This window comes from Scyliorhinus torazame, chromosome 13, assembly GCF_047496885.1.
Source record: "Scyliorhinus torazame isolate Kashiwa2021f chromosome 13, sScyTor2.1, whole genome shotgun sequence".
In the NCBI taxonomy this organism is placed as follows: Eukaryota; Metazoa; Chordata; class Chondrichthyes; order Carcharhiniformes; family Scyliorhinidae; genus Scyliorhinus; species Scyliorhinus torazame.
The window spans coordinates 58719306-58732408 of NC_092719.1; the positions used below are offsets into that span (position 1 = coordinate 58719306).

Genomic DNA, 13103 nt, shown 5'->3' on the forward strand with positions numbered 1-13103 from the left:
CGCAATGAATTTTTGGACAGAATAGAGTAGGACCTGAACTGACTGACAAGTGGCCGGCACAGAAGGTAAACATGGGCTCGGGTTTGTGATCCACCACACTTCGCGTTCAGGATCAGGAGGACGGATATGTGGCCATCTAAAATGGCCGCCTGCAAAGGGTAATGGGAATTGTGGTCAAGCCAGGACACAGACAGAGCACAGCCCCTGTGTATTGTGCAAAGAAAAAACCAGACCAAACTGAAACCTACACCTGTTAAAGGTCAATCACCGATTTCCCCAGGACAATAGACTCAAATCAAGGAATAGAAACAGTAGCAGACTCCCGGGCGCCGGTCCCCCTTATTTGGAAAGGCATACAGACTTGGAACAATAATGACTAGGACCCGCCCAGCCGCCCGCCCCTAATAGGCCGGTATCGATCAGAGTGCTTGAGACTCTATCGATCCATTGGACCCTGAGTTAACCCGACCCAAAAGGGCGCAAAAGAGAAGAAGGATAAGAAGTCCTGCACACTAGGGATGGGTCTCTTTTGGGATCGGCCTGTGCCCACACCAACTGCAGCATAACGACCAGCCAAGTTCAAGACCTGCGATCGCTACCTGAGAGAGAGAGACGAGCCGCAGCCGAGACAAACCTGACAATTTTCAGCCGACACACGTGGGGACTCAGATAAAGGCCTTATCTACCTGCACAGAGCCGGTCATCCAGAAGTTAAGTAAAGGCCATCTTAGTTGATAGGTGTAGTTTAATACATAGCCGCATGTATCATTGCACTTAGAAATGAGTCTTGTGTTTTATAATAAACTGTCTTTTGAACTAACATACTGGTTGTGTGGTCATTTGGTCAATACAAGAAACATACTCACTGCTTGTGGTCTGATAATAAAGTGACAACACTATTTAGATCAAGGCACATTTGTATAAGCAATTGAAAAGAGTATTTTAGGCCCAGTATGAGAAACGTGACGCTAAGGACATGGTTTACCAGGCAGTAGTGACTGATTCTTTTATGCTTCATCAACTTGGCCAATTTACAGCAGCCACCTCAAAGCACTGGAGAACTACCAGAAGGGTTGTATTTGCAAAATCCTCTCAAATTGTTGACAAGAAGAGTGCTCCAACAGCAGCATCCACTCCCAAGCCAACATGTTCAGCTCTGAGACAACAATTCCACGTATCAAACTCTGCTGGGTAGGAAATAGCATCTCTTGACCTGACATGTGGCTCACAAAGGAACTGGTGACTCAGAACTTGGTTGTAGCAAGAGGACAGCTGAAACATGCCATCCTCGATTTTGGAAAAGGTTCAGAAAATAATGGTAAGCAAGTAAATTCTAGGAGAAAACGGTGCATACTGAAATATGGTGAAGAATATTTTTCCTCATGTGCAGTGTCTGATTGAGCTTCATTTGATTAGGTCCGTTGATCAACCAGTTCACTCTGATTGTTATGGACTAAATATCTACAAGTATGAGTGAGTGTCCTTCTACTATCTGAAAGTTGTTGAAACAAAACAGATTGTGTCACTGGTTTGGTTACTGTATATTAAAAGAAGCCATCACTCACCCGGTGTGGAGATGGTAGTGGATCTGGTTTTTGTTGGTTTCACTGTTATAGTGGTCACTCCTGAAGAATAAGAAACACACTAAAAACACAACATAGTGTTCCACTGCACGATTTATTTTATTGGGTTTACTAACAAAAGTATGTTAAAATCGAACATCCAGTTGTTTCCTGGCCTTGTTACTGTTTTTCAAAAGAAGCTGTTACTCACCCGGTGTGGTGCCCGGACTGGTCCCAGTTGTCGATGGTTTCACAGATGTAGTGACTCCTTCTGAAGAAGTACAACAATAATGAAAATCACCACCACAATGTAGGCACCATTATATTGTGATAGAGTTTGACCATAAAACAATCGCATTGATCTTGTGGTGAAACTGATGTTCACAAAACTAATTTATGATTCAGATTTTGGTAAATTTTAACCCATTTGCATTGAAAAGTAAATGTACCCTACCCAGAACTTGGTTGTAGCAGGAAACCCCAAGAGGACAGCTGAAACATTTCAGGGATTTCCTCAGACTATCCCATATGACATTAAATATCCCTGTCGATTCATGGGACTTTTGGCCTCTGATTTACCAAAATGGATAACATATGGAGTACCTTTGTCGTAGTGACAGATTTGAGTTATCAGATGCAGCACACAAACCTCCAAACAAGTAATCTACGTGTCTCTCAAAGCAACAACTGGCCTCCATTTCACAGAATGTGCAGATCGTGCACTACAATTTTCTGCCATTCCAGAATTCCTTGAACTGGAATGGAAGCAAGTCATCCTTGAACATGAGGGAATGTCTAAAAGGTGAGAGGAATGATACTGAAAAAGATCCTCACTCACCTGTTGTAGAACTGGCCGAGGACACAGTTGTTGTTATTTTTGTTACAGTTGTTGTTTCTAAAGGAAAAGAAAAATATTAAAAATCACTGCAGTCTGACTGGAAATCCAGCTCTTTAGCAGAATTCCAGCTTCAGGTCAATTAATTGACAATAAGACAACAAGACTAAGAAAAGCATTGTTAGATCTACTGACGAGCTGAAATATATTGGAGTAAAATGGATCAAATTTAAACAGGAGAAAGACAAATCAACTTCTGCATATTTGTCTCGGTTCGAAAAGACAATTTTAAGTTACTGGGTGAAAGAAAATAATTCAAAAATATTAACAATCACACTATGCTCCGAAGAACATCTTTTGCGAAGGTATGTTTTGGAAACTACTGAATTAGAAAAAGATGCTGCAGCTGAGCATCAAACGGTAATGAACAATTCCTAATTTTTTCAAATGCCAGGCCTCAGTTTTGGAAAAGGTTCAGAAAACAATGGTAAGCAAGTAAATTCTAGGAGAGAACGGTGCATACAGAAATATGAAGAGGAATAATTTTACTCATGTGCAGAGTCTGATTGAGCTTCATTTGATTAGACCTGTTTATCATCCAGTTCACTCTGATTGCAATGGACTAAGTATCAACAAGTATGAGTTAGTGTCCTTCCACTGTCTGAAAGTTGGTGAAACAAAACAGATTGTGTCACTGCTTCGGTTACTGTATATTAAAAGAAGCCATCACTCACCTGGTGTGGAGATGGTAGTGGATCTGGTTGTTGTTGGTGTCACTGTTGTAGTGGTCACTTCTGAAGGATAAAAACACAATCAAATCCAATGCAGTATAACGTAAAAGCAAAGAGTGTTCCACTGCACAATTTATTTTATTGGGTTTGCTGCAAAATGATGTTAAAATAGAGCATCCACTTGTTCTAGCTCTAACTGATTATCAAAAGAATCTGTTACTCACCCGGTGTGGTGCCAGGAGCGGTCCCAGTTGTAGATGGTTTCACGGGTGTGGTGACTCCTTCTGAAGAAGAAGAACAATAATGAAAATCACCATCACAATGTAGGCACCATAATACTGTGCTAGAATTTGATAAAACAATCACATTGATCATGGGGTAAAAGAGATATTCACAAAACATTTTGGTAAATTTGCACCCAATTCCATTGAAAAGTAAGTGTGGCCAAGTCTGAACGAATGGACCAACATTTCATGTAACCTGCAAATGAGAATAGCTTGCCGGTGTTAACAGACTTGGTGAATATTGAAAGGAGACACTATTTACCTGTTGTAGTAGTTTTACCAGGAGTAGTAGGTATTTCCGGTGTAGTTGGTGGCACTGCTGACAAAGAAATAACATTCAAAACCAGCAAATTCCAATTCCACGTCCGAATGTATTGAGAATTTTACAACTGGAATACATTACAGAGATAAAGGAGGAAATCTCTGGGAAATTGGTGACTGCAGCTACACTGCAGTTATTATGATTTTTTTCATTTGCTTCATTCTGTAAAACGGGTTTGGTTTAATCAGAAAATATAATTATCTCGTTGGTACATTTCTCACTTACCAGATGTAGATGTTGTTTCGATGGTTGTCGTGGTCACTGGTGTTACTGGCTCACAGCAAACGCGAACTTGGTAATCAGAACAAATCCTTTCCTTCCCCCAAGAGGTTCTGGAGACGACACAGGTGAGGCCTTTGTCTTTGTTGCAAGTCACATTGTCTGGTGAATCGCTAAATGGTCTCTCAGGTTGATCAACAAATTGACACTGAATATTGGTGATTACTTCAGAAGGATAGTCACAGTATTTAGTATCTTTGGGATCCAACAATTCCGAATCGCCGGGGCTGACCACAGAAGGTGTATTTTCATTGAACCAGGGTGACCAGTAGCCAAGGCATACAACCTCTGTCAGGGAAAAGGAGAAATGTAGGAGAACATATGAGACCCTCATAAACTAGCCATAAATGGGAACTTTACATGTGAGAACAGCGGGACAACATTTGAAAAGTTACAATTATCATTTTTCATGATTGTCGTGAATGTATTTCACCTAATGCATGAGCTGTCTGTCCTATCTGTATCATGATGTGGCCCATGACCTGGAAGTGATGATACGGACTACTTCCAGGTACTGTACTAGAACCCCGGTGGGCTCCGCCTCTGGCTCCGCCCTCACCGGGGACATATATAGTCCGGCCACCTGTAGGTGGCACTCATTTATACAGCTGACTCTGGCAGGCGGGTTCATGGATATTAAAGCCTAATGTTCACTCGTTCTCACGGTCTCACAGTGAATTGACGGAATAACAATGATAAAGAACTAAAACATAAATAACATCAGCACGATATCAAGGGAAAAACTTTGACAATATTTCGAAATCATTCGAATGCCATTTTGCAGCCTGTGACAGCAGCATGAAGAACATATTGTGCTTCTCCACAGGGTGGTAAATTGAAATGAAAATGTGTGTGAGTATAAATGGCAATAAAGATGTCAGAAGTGGGAAGAAGGGACCAAATTTACAGTCATAGCTGTTGAACCATTAACAATTTGATTTTTCCGATTATGAAAATCTCCGAGGGGAAGACATAACGAGCATTGTCCGTACCGATTTAGATCAAGGATTTAGATCAAGGAACATTTGTATAAGTATTTGAAAAGAGTATTTTAGGCCCTGTATGAGCAACGTGATGCTAAGGACATGGTGTACAAGACAGCAGTGGCTGACTCTTTTATGCTTCGTTAACTTGGACAATTTACAGCAGCCACCTCAAACACTGGAGAACTACTATAAAGGTTGTATTTGCAAAAGCCTCTCACTCTGGTGGCAAGAGAAGTGCTCCAACAGCAGCATCGTCTCCCAAGTCAACATGTTCAGCTCTGAGGCCACAATTACACGTAACAAACTCTGCTGGGTTGGAAATGGCAAGTCTTTACCTGACATGTGGCTCACAAAGCAACTGCCGTCTCAGAACTTGGTTGTAGCAAGACGACAGCTGAAACATTTCAGGGATTTCCTCAGACTATGCCATGTGATCTTAAATATCCTTGTCGATTCATGGGACTTCTTGGCCGCTGATTGACCAAAGTGGGTAACATATGGAGTACCTTTGTCCCAGTGTCATGAGAATGTTGGTTTAAGAAATGTTTGGCTGCTCATGTTACTGCAGTGATGTCAGAGTGTGGGTGGAGCTGAGCTCGGGCTCTGCTTTTTAGTTTCACTTTGAGAAAAGCTTGGTTGTGTCTGTGTTTTTTTGGTTTCGTATTCAGTGTTGGAGCTGAAGCCAGACAAAGCAGGTGTACTGTTGATCTCTCTGCCATGAAAAGACAATCGCTTGATCATTTGGTGCATTCGGAATTAGAAATGTTTTCAGTAGTGAATGTAAACCTGATGCGCTTCTGTTAAAAGGTGTTTCTTTTGTCTTCTGGACGTTGTTTGGGAACTTATTAAGGAGTACTTAGTGTTGTATTCTTTGGGGGTTGTATTTGAATTAATGGTTGCTAAGATGTTCACTGTATGTTTTAAAAAGGTTAATTTGAGTTCATAGAATAAACATTGTTTTGCTTTAAAAATATTTTTCCATTTCTGCTGTACCACACCTGTAGAGTGGGCCATGTGCTCCCCATACCACAATCTATTCAAAGATGTGGGTCAGATGAACTCCATGATACACTTTGGGGTTCTCTAAACCCTGGCCCATAACACCAGAGACAGATTCGAGCTATCAGAAGCAGTGCACATACCTTCAAACAAGTAATCTACGTGTCTCTCGAGCAACATCTGACCTGCATGTCACAGAATGTGCAGATTGTGCATTCCACTTTTCTGCCATTCCAGATTTCCTTGAACTGGAATGGAAGCAAGTCATCCTTGAACACGAGGGAATGTCTAAAAGGTGAGAGGAATGATACTGAAAAAAATCCTCACTCACCTGTTGTAGAACTGGCCGTGGGCACAGTTGTTGTTAATTTTGTTACAGTTGTTGTTTCTAAAGGAGAAGAAAAATATTAAAAACCACTGCACTCTGACTGGAAATCCAGCTCTTTAAAAAAGAAAATTTAGAGTACCCAATTCTTTTTCTTTCTTTCAATTATGGGGCAATTTAGCGTGGCCAATCCACCTAACCTGCACATCTTTGGGTTGTGGGGGTGAAACCCCGAAGACATGGGGAGAATGGGCAAACTCCACACGGCCAGTGACCCTGGGCCAGAATTCAAATACGGGTCCTCAGTGCCGCAGTCCCAGTGCTATCCACTGCGCCACATGCCCTTGAAATCCAGCTCTTTAACATAATTTCAGCTTTAGGTTATTTAATTGACAATAAGACAACAAGACTAAGGCAAGTATTGACCAGATCTACTGACAAGCTTAATTATATTGGAGTATAATGGAGCAAATTAAATCAGGAGAAAGACAAAATCAGCTTTTGCATATTTTTCACGGTTCCAAAAGACAATTTTAGGTTACTGCGTGAAAGAAAATATTGCAAGAATATTAACAATCACTTATGGTCTTATTCTTATGGTCTTATTCTCAGAGGAACCCCTTTTGCGAAGGTATGTTTTGGAAACTTCTGAATTAGAAAAAGATCCTGCAGATTATCATCCAAAGACAATGAACAATTCCTAATTTTGTCAAATGCCAGGCCTCGGTTTTGGAAAAGGTTCAGAAAACAATGGTAAGCAAGTAAATTCTAGGAGAGAACGGTGCAGACAGAAATATGGAGAGGAATAATTTTACTCATGTGCAGTGTCTGATTGAGCTTCATTTGATTAGGTCCGTTAATCAACCAGTTCATTCTGATTGTTATGGACTAAATATCAACAACTATGAGTTAGTGTCCTTCCACTGCCTGAAAGTTGTTGAAACAAAACAGATTGTGTCAATGGTTTGGTTGCTGTATATTAAAAGATGCCATCATTTACCCGGTGTGGAGATGGTAGTAGAGCTGGTTGTTGTTGGTGTCACTGTTGTAGTGGTCACTTCTGAAGAATAAGAAACACAATTAAATCCAATGCAGTACAACATAAAAGCAAATAGTGTTCCACTGCACGATTTATTTTATTGGGTTTGCTAAAAAATGTATGCTAAGATCGAACATCCACTTGTTTCCTGGCTTTGTTGCTGTTTATCAAAAGAAGCTGTTACTCACCCGGTGTGGTGCCAGGAGCGGTCCCAGTTGTGACCGGTTTCACAGATGTGGTGACTCCTTCTGAAGAAGTAGAACAATAACGAAAATCACCACCACAATGTAGGCACCATTATACTGTGATAGAATGTAACCATAAAACAATTGCATTGATCTTGGGGTAAAAGAGATGTTCACAAAACTAACTTATGATTCAGATTTTGGTAAATTTTCACCCATTTCCATTGAAAAGTAAATGTGCCCTACCCAGAACTTGGTTGTAGCAGGAAACCCCAAGAGGACAGCTGAAACATTTCAGTGATTTCCTCAGACTATCCCATATGACCATAAATATCCCTGTCAATTCATGGGACTTATTGGCCTCTAATTGACCAAAATGAGTAACATATGGAGTACCTTTGTTGCAGAGACAGATTCAAGTTATCAGAAGCAGCACACAAAACTCCAAACAAGTAATCTACATCTCTTGAAGCAACAGCTGACCTCCATTTCACAGAATGTGTACATTGTGCATTGCATCTTTCTGCCACCTCTGGGTGCTCCGGTTTCCTCCTACAGTCCAAAGACATGCAGGTTAGGTAGATAGGCCATGATAAATTGCCCTTAGTGACCAAAAAAGGTTAGCAGGGGTTATTGGGTTACATCGATCGGGTGGAAGTTAGGGCGTACGTGGGTCGGTGCAGACCCATTGGGCCGAATGGCCTCCTTCTGCACTGTATGTTCTATGTTCTATGAGGGACAGTCTCAAAGGTGAGAGGAACAATACTGAAAAAAATCCTCACTCACCAGTTGTTGAACTGGCCGTGGACAAAGTTGTTGTTATTTTTGTCACAGTTGTTGTTTCTAAAGGAGAAGAAAAATATTAAAAATCACTGCAGTCTGACTGGAAATCCAGCTTTTTAACAGAATTCCAGCTTCAGATTATTTAATTGACAATAAGACAACAAGACTAAGGAAAGTATTGACTAGACCTACTGACGAGCTTTATTGTATTGGAGTATAATGGAGCAAATTTATTCAGGAGAAAGACAAATCAACTTTTGCATATTTGTCTCGGTTCCAAAAGACAATTTTAGGTTACTGGGTGAAAGAAAATAATGAAAGAATATTAACAATCACTCTATGCTCAGAGGACCATCTTTTGCGAAGGTATGTTTTGGAAACTACTGAAGTAGAAAAAGATCCTGCAGACCATCATCAAAAGACAATGAACAATTCGTAATTTATTGAAATGCCAGGCCATTTGGAAATGGTTCAGAAAATAATGTAAGAAGTCTTACAACACCAGGTTAAAGTCCAACAGGTTTGTTTCGAATCACTAGCTTTCGGAGCACTGCTCCTTCCTCAGGTGAATGAAGAGGTAGGTTCCAGAAACATATACATAGACAAAGTCAAAGATGCAAGTCGATACTTTGAAGCAGAAAACAATGGTAAACAAGCAGATTCTAGGAGTGAACGGTGCATACAGAAATATGGAGAGGAATATTTTTCCTCATGTGCAGTGTCTGATTGAGCTTCATTTGATTCGGTCCGTTTATCAACCAGTTCACTCTGATTGTTTTGGACTAATTATCAACAAGTATGAGTTAGTGTCCTTCCACTGTTTGAAATTTGTTGAAACAAAACTGTTTGTGTCACTGGTTTGGTTACTGTATATTAAAAGAAGCCATCACTCACCCGGTGTGGAGATGGTAGTGGAGCTGGTTGTTGTTGGTGTCACTGTTGTAGTGGTCACTTCTGAAGAATAAGAAACACAATTAAATCCAATGCAGCACAACATAAAAGCAAATAGCGTTCCACTGAACGATTTATTTTATTGGGTTTGCAAAAAAAGAATGTTAAGATAGAACATCCACTTGTTTCCTGACCTTGTTGCTGTTTATCAAAAGAAGCTGTTACTCACCCGGTGTGGTGCCAGGAGCGGTCCCAGTTGTAGATGGTTTCACAGATGTGGTGACTCCTTCTGAAGAAGAAGAACAATAAAGAAAATCACCATCACAATGTAGGCACCATTATACTGTGCTAGAATTTGATAAAACAATCACATTGATCATGGGGTAAAAGAGATGTTCACAAAACATTTTGGTAAATTTGCACCCAATTCCATTGAAAAGTAAGTGTGGCCAAGTCAGAACGAATGGACAAGCTTTTCTTGTAACCTGCAAATGAGAATAGCTTGCTGGTGTTAACAGACTTGGTGAATATTGAAAGGAGACACTATTTACCTGTTGTAGTAGTTTTACCAGGAGTAGTAGTTATTTCCGGTGTAGTTGGTGGCACTGCTGACAAAGAAATAACATTCAAAACCAGCAAATTCCAATTCCACGTCCGAAAGTATTGAGAATTTTACAACTGGGATACATTATAGATATAAAGGAAGAGATTCCTGGGAAATTGGTGACTGCAGCTACACTGCAGTTATTATGATTTTTTTCATTTGCTTCATTCTGTTAAACGGGTTTGGTTTAATCAGAAAATATAAGTATCTCGTTGGTACATTTCACACTTACCAGACGTAGACGTTGTTCTGCTGGATGTTGCGGTCACTGGTGTTACTGGCTCACAGCAAACGCGAACTTGGTAATCAGAACAAATCCTTTCCTTCCCCCAAGAGGTTCTGGAGACGACACAGGTGAGGCCTTTGTCTTTGTTGCAAGTCACATTGTCTGGTGAATCGCTAAATGGTCTCTCAGGTTGATCAACAAATTGACACTGAATATTGGTGATTACTTCAGAAGGATAGTCACAGTATTTAGTATCTTTGGGATCCAACAATTCCGAATCGCCGGGGCTGACCACAGAAGGTGTATTTTCATTGAACCAGGGTGACCAGTAGCCAAGGCATACAACCTCTGTCAGGGAAAAGGAGAAATGTAGGAGAACATATGAGACCCTCATAAACTAGCCATAAATGGGAACTTTACATGTGAGAACAGCGGGACAACATTTGAAAAGTTACAATTATCATTTTTCATGATTGTCGTGAATGTATTTCACCTAATGCATGAGCTGTCTGTCCTATCTGTATCATGATGTGGCCCATGACCTGGAAGTGATGATACGGACTACTTCCAGGTACTGTACTAGAACCCCGGTGGGCTCCGCCTCTGGCTCCGCCCTCACCGGGGACATATATAGTCCGGCCACCTGTAGGTGGCACTCATTTATACAGCTGACTCTGGCAGGCGGGTTCATGGATATTAAAGCCTAATGTTCACTCGTTCTCACGGTCTCACAGTGAATTGACGGAATAACAATGATAAAGAACTAAAACATAAATAACATCAGCACGATATCAAGGGAAAAACTTTGACAATATTTCGAAATCATTCGAATGCCATTTTGCAGCCTGTGACAGCAGCATGAAGAACATATTGTGCTTCTCCACAGGGTGGTAAATTGAAATGAAAATGTGTGTGAGTATAAATGGCAATAAAGATGTCAGAAGTGGGAAGAAGGGACCAAATTTACAGTCATAGCTGTTGAACCATTAACAATTTGATTTTTCCGATTATGAAAATCTCCGAGGGGAAGACATAACGAGCATTGTCCGTACCGATTTAGATCAAGGATTTAGATCAAGGAACATTTGTATAAGTATTTGAAAAGAGTATTTTAGGCCCTGTATGAGCAACGTGATGCTAAGGACATGGTGTACAAGACAGCAGTGGCTGACTCTTTTATGCTTCGTTAACTTGGACAATTTACAGCAGCCACCTCAAACACTGGAGAACTACTATAAAGGTTGTATTTGCAAAAGCCTCTCACTCTGGTGGCAAGAGAAGTGCTCCAACAGCAGCATCGTCTCCCAAGTCAACATGTTCAGCTCTGAGGCCACAATTACACGTAACAAACTCTGCTGGGTTGGAAATGGCAAGTCTTTACCTGACATGTGGCTCACAAAGCAACTGCCGTCTCAGAACTTGGTTGTAGCAAGACGACAGCTGAAACATTTCAGGGATTTCCTCAGACTATGCCATGTGATCTTAAATATCCTTGTCGATTCATGGGACTTCTTGGCCGCTGATTGACCAAAGTGGGTAACATATGGAGTACCTTTGTCCCAGTGTCATGAGAATGTTGGTTTAAGAAATGTTTGGCTGCTCATGTTACTGCAGTGATGTCAGAGTGTGGGTGGAGCTGAGCTCGGGCTCTGCTTTTTAGTTTCACTTTGAGAAAAGCTTGGTTGTGTCTGTGTTTTTTTGGTTTCGTATTCAGTGTTGGAGCTGAAGCCAGACAAAGCAGGTGTACTGTTGATCTCTCTGCCATGAAAAGACAATCGCTTGATCATTTGGTGCATTCGGAATTAGAAATGTTTTCAGTAGTGAATGTAAACCTGATGCGCTTCTGTTAAAAGGTGTTTCTTTTGTCTTCTGGACGTTGTTTGGGAACTTATTAAGGAGTACTTAGTGTTGTATTCTTTGGGGGTTGTATTTGAATTAATGGTTGCTAAGATGTTCACTGTATGTTTTAAAAAGGTTAATTTGAGTTCATAGAATAAACATTGTTTTGCTTTAAAAATATTTTTCCATTTCTGCTGTACCACACCTGTAGAGTGGGCCGTGTGCTCCCCATACCACAATCTATTCAAAGATGTGGGTCAGATGAACTCCATGATACACTTTGGGGTTCTCTAAACCCTGGCCCATAACACCAGAGACAGATTCGAGCTATCAGAAGCAGTGCACACACCTTCAAACAAGTAATCTACGTGTCTCTCGAGCAACATCTGACCTGCATGTCACAGAATGTGCAGATTGTGCATTCCACTTTTCTGCCATTCCAGATTTCCTTGAACTGGAATGGAAGCAAGTCATCCTTGAACACGAGGGAATGTCTAAAAGGTGAGAGGAATGATACTGAAAAAAATCCTCACTCACCTGTTGTAGAACTGGCCGTGGGCACAGTTGTTGTTAATTTTGTTACAGTTGTTGTTTCTAAAGGAGAAGAAAAATATTAAAAACCACTGCACTCTGACTGGAAATCCAGCTCTTTAAAAAAGAAAATTTAGAGTACCCAATTCTTTTTCTTTCTTTCAATTATGGGGCAATTTAGCGTGGCCAATCCACCTAACCTGCACATCTTTGGGTTGTGGGGGTGAAACCCCGAAGACATGGGGAGAATGGGCAAACTCCACACGGCCAGTGACCCTGGGCCAGAATTCAAATACGGGTCCTCAGTGCCGCAGTCCCAGTGCTATCCACTGCGCCACATGCCCTTGAAATCCAGCTCTTTAACATAATTTCAGCTTTAGGTTATTTAATTGACAATAAGACAACAAGACTAAGGCAAGTATTGACCAGATCTACTGACAAGCTTAATTATATTGGAGTATAATGGAGCAAATTAAATCAGGAGAAAGACAAAATCAGCTTTTGCATATTTTTCACGGTTCCAAAAGACAATTTTAGGTTACTGCGTGAAAGAAAATATTGCAAGAATATTAACAATCACTTATGGTCTTATTCTTATGGTCTTATTCTCAGAGGAACCCCTTTTGCGAAGGTATGTTTTGGAAACTTCTGAATTAGAAAAAGATCCTGCAGATTATCATCC

The 13103-nt window shown here is 40.7% G+C and overlaps 1 protein-coding gene across 1 annotated transcript in view; it reads right to left on the reverse strand.

Annotated features, from left to right (window-relative positions):
- LOC140387620 (uncharacterized) overlaps window positions 1-13103 on the reverse strand; it is a 176173-nt gene that overhangs the window by 83638 nt on the left and 79432 nt on the right. The window contains exons 42-57 of the mRNA XM_072470813.1: window positions 12428-12484; window positions 10058-10399; window positions 9773-9829; window positions 9451-9510; window positions 9225-9284; window positions 8334-8390; window positions 7551-7610; window positions 7324-7383; window positions 6330-6386; window positions 3960-4301; window positions 3675-3728; window positions 3353-3409; window positions 3132-3191; window positions 2401-2457; window positions 1774-1833; window positions 1566-1625 (exon numbers count right to left, since the gene is read on the reverse strand). Of these exons, the coding sequence (XP_072326914.1) occupies window positions 1566-1625; window positions 1774-1833; window positions 2401-2457; window positions 3132-3191; window positions 3353-3409; window positions 3675-3728; window positions 3960-4301; window positions 6330-6386; window positions 7324-7383; window positions 7551-7610; window positions 8334-8390; window positions 9225-9284; window positions 9451-9510; window positions 9773-9829; window positions 10058-10399; window positions 12428-12484 (1500 nt within the window). The remainder of the gene's footprint in view (window positions 1-1565; window positions 1626-1773; window positions 1834-2400; window positions 2458-3131; window positions 3192-3352; window positions 3410-3674; window positions 3729-3959; window positions 4302-6329; window positions 6387-7323; window positions 7384-7550; window positions 7611-8333; window positions 8391-9224; window positions 9285-9450; window positions 9511-9772; window positions 9830-10057; window positions 10400-12427; window positions 12485-13103) is intronic.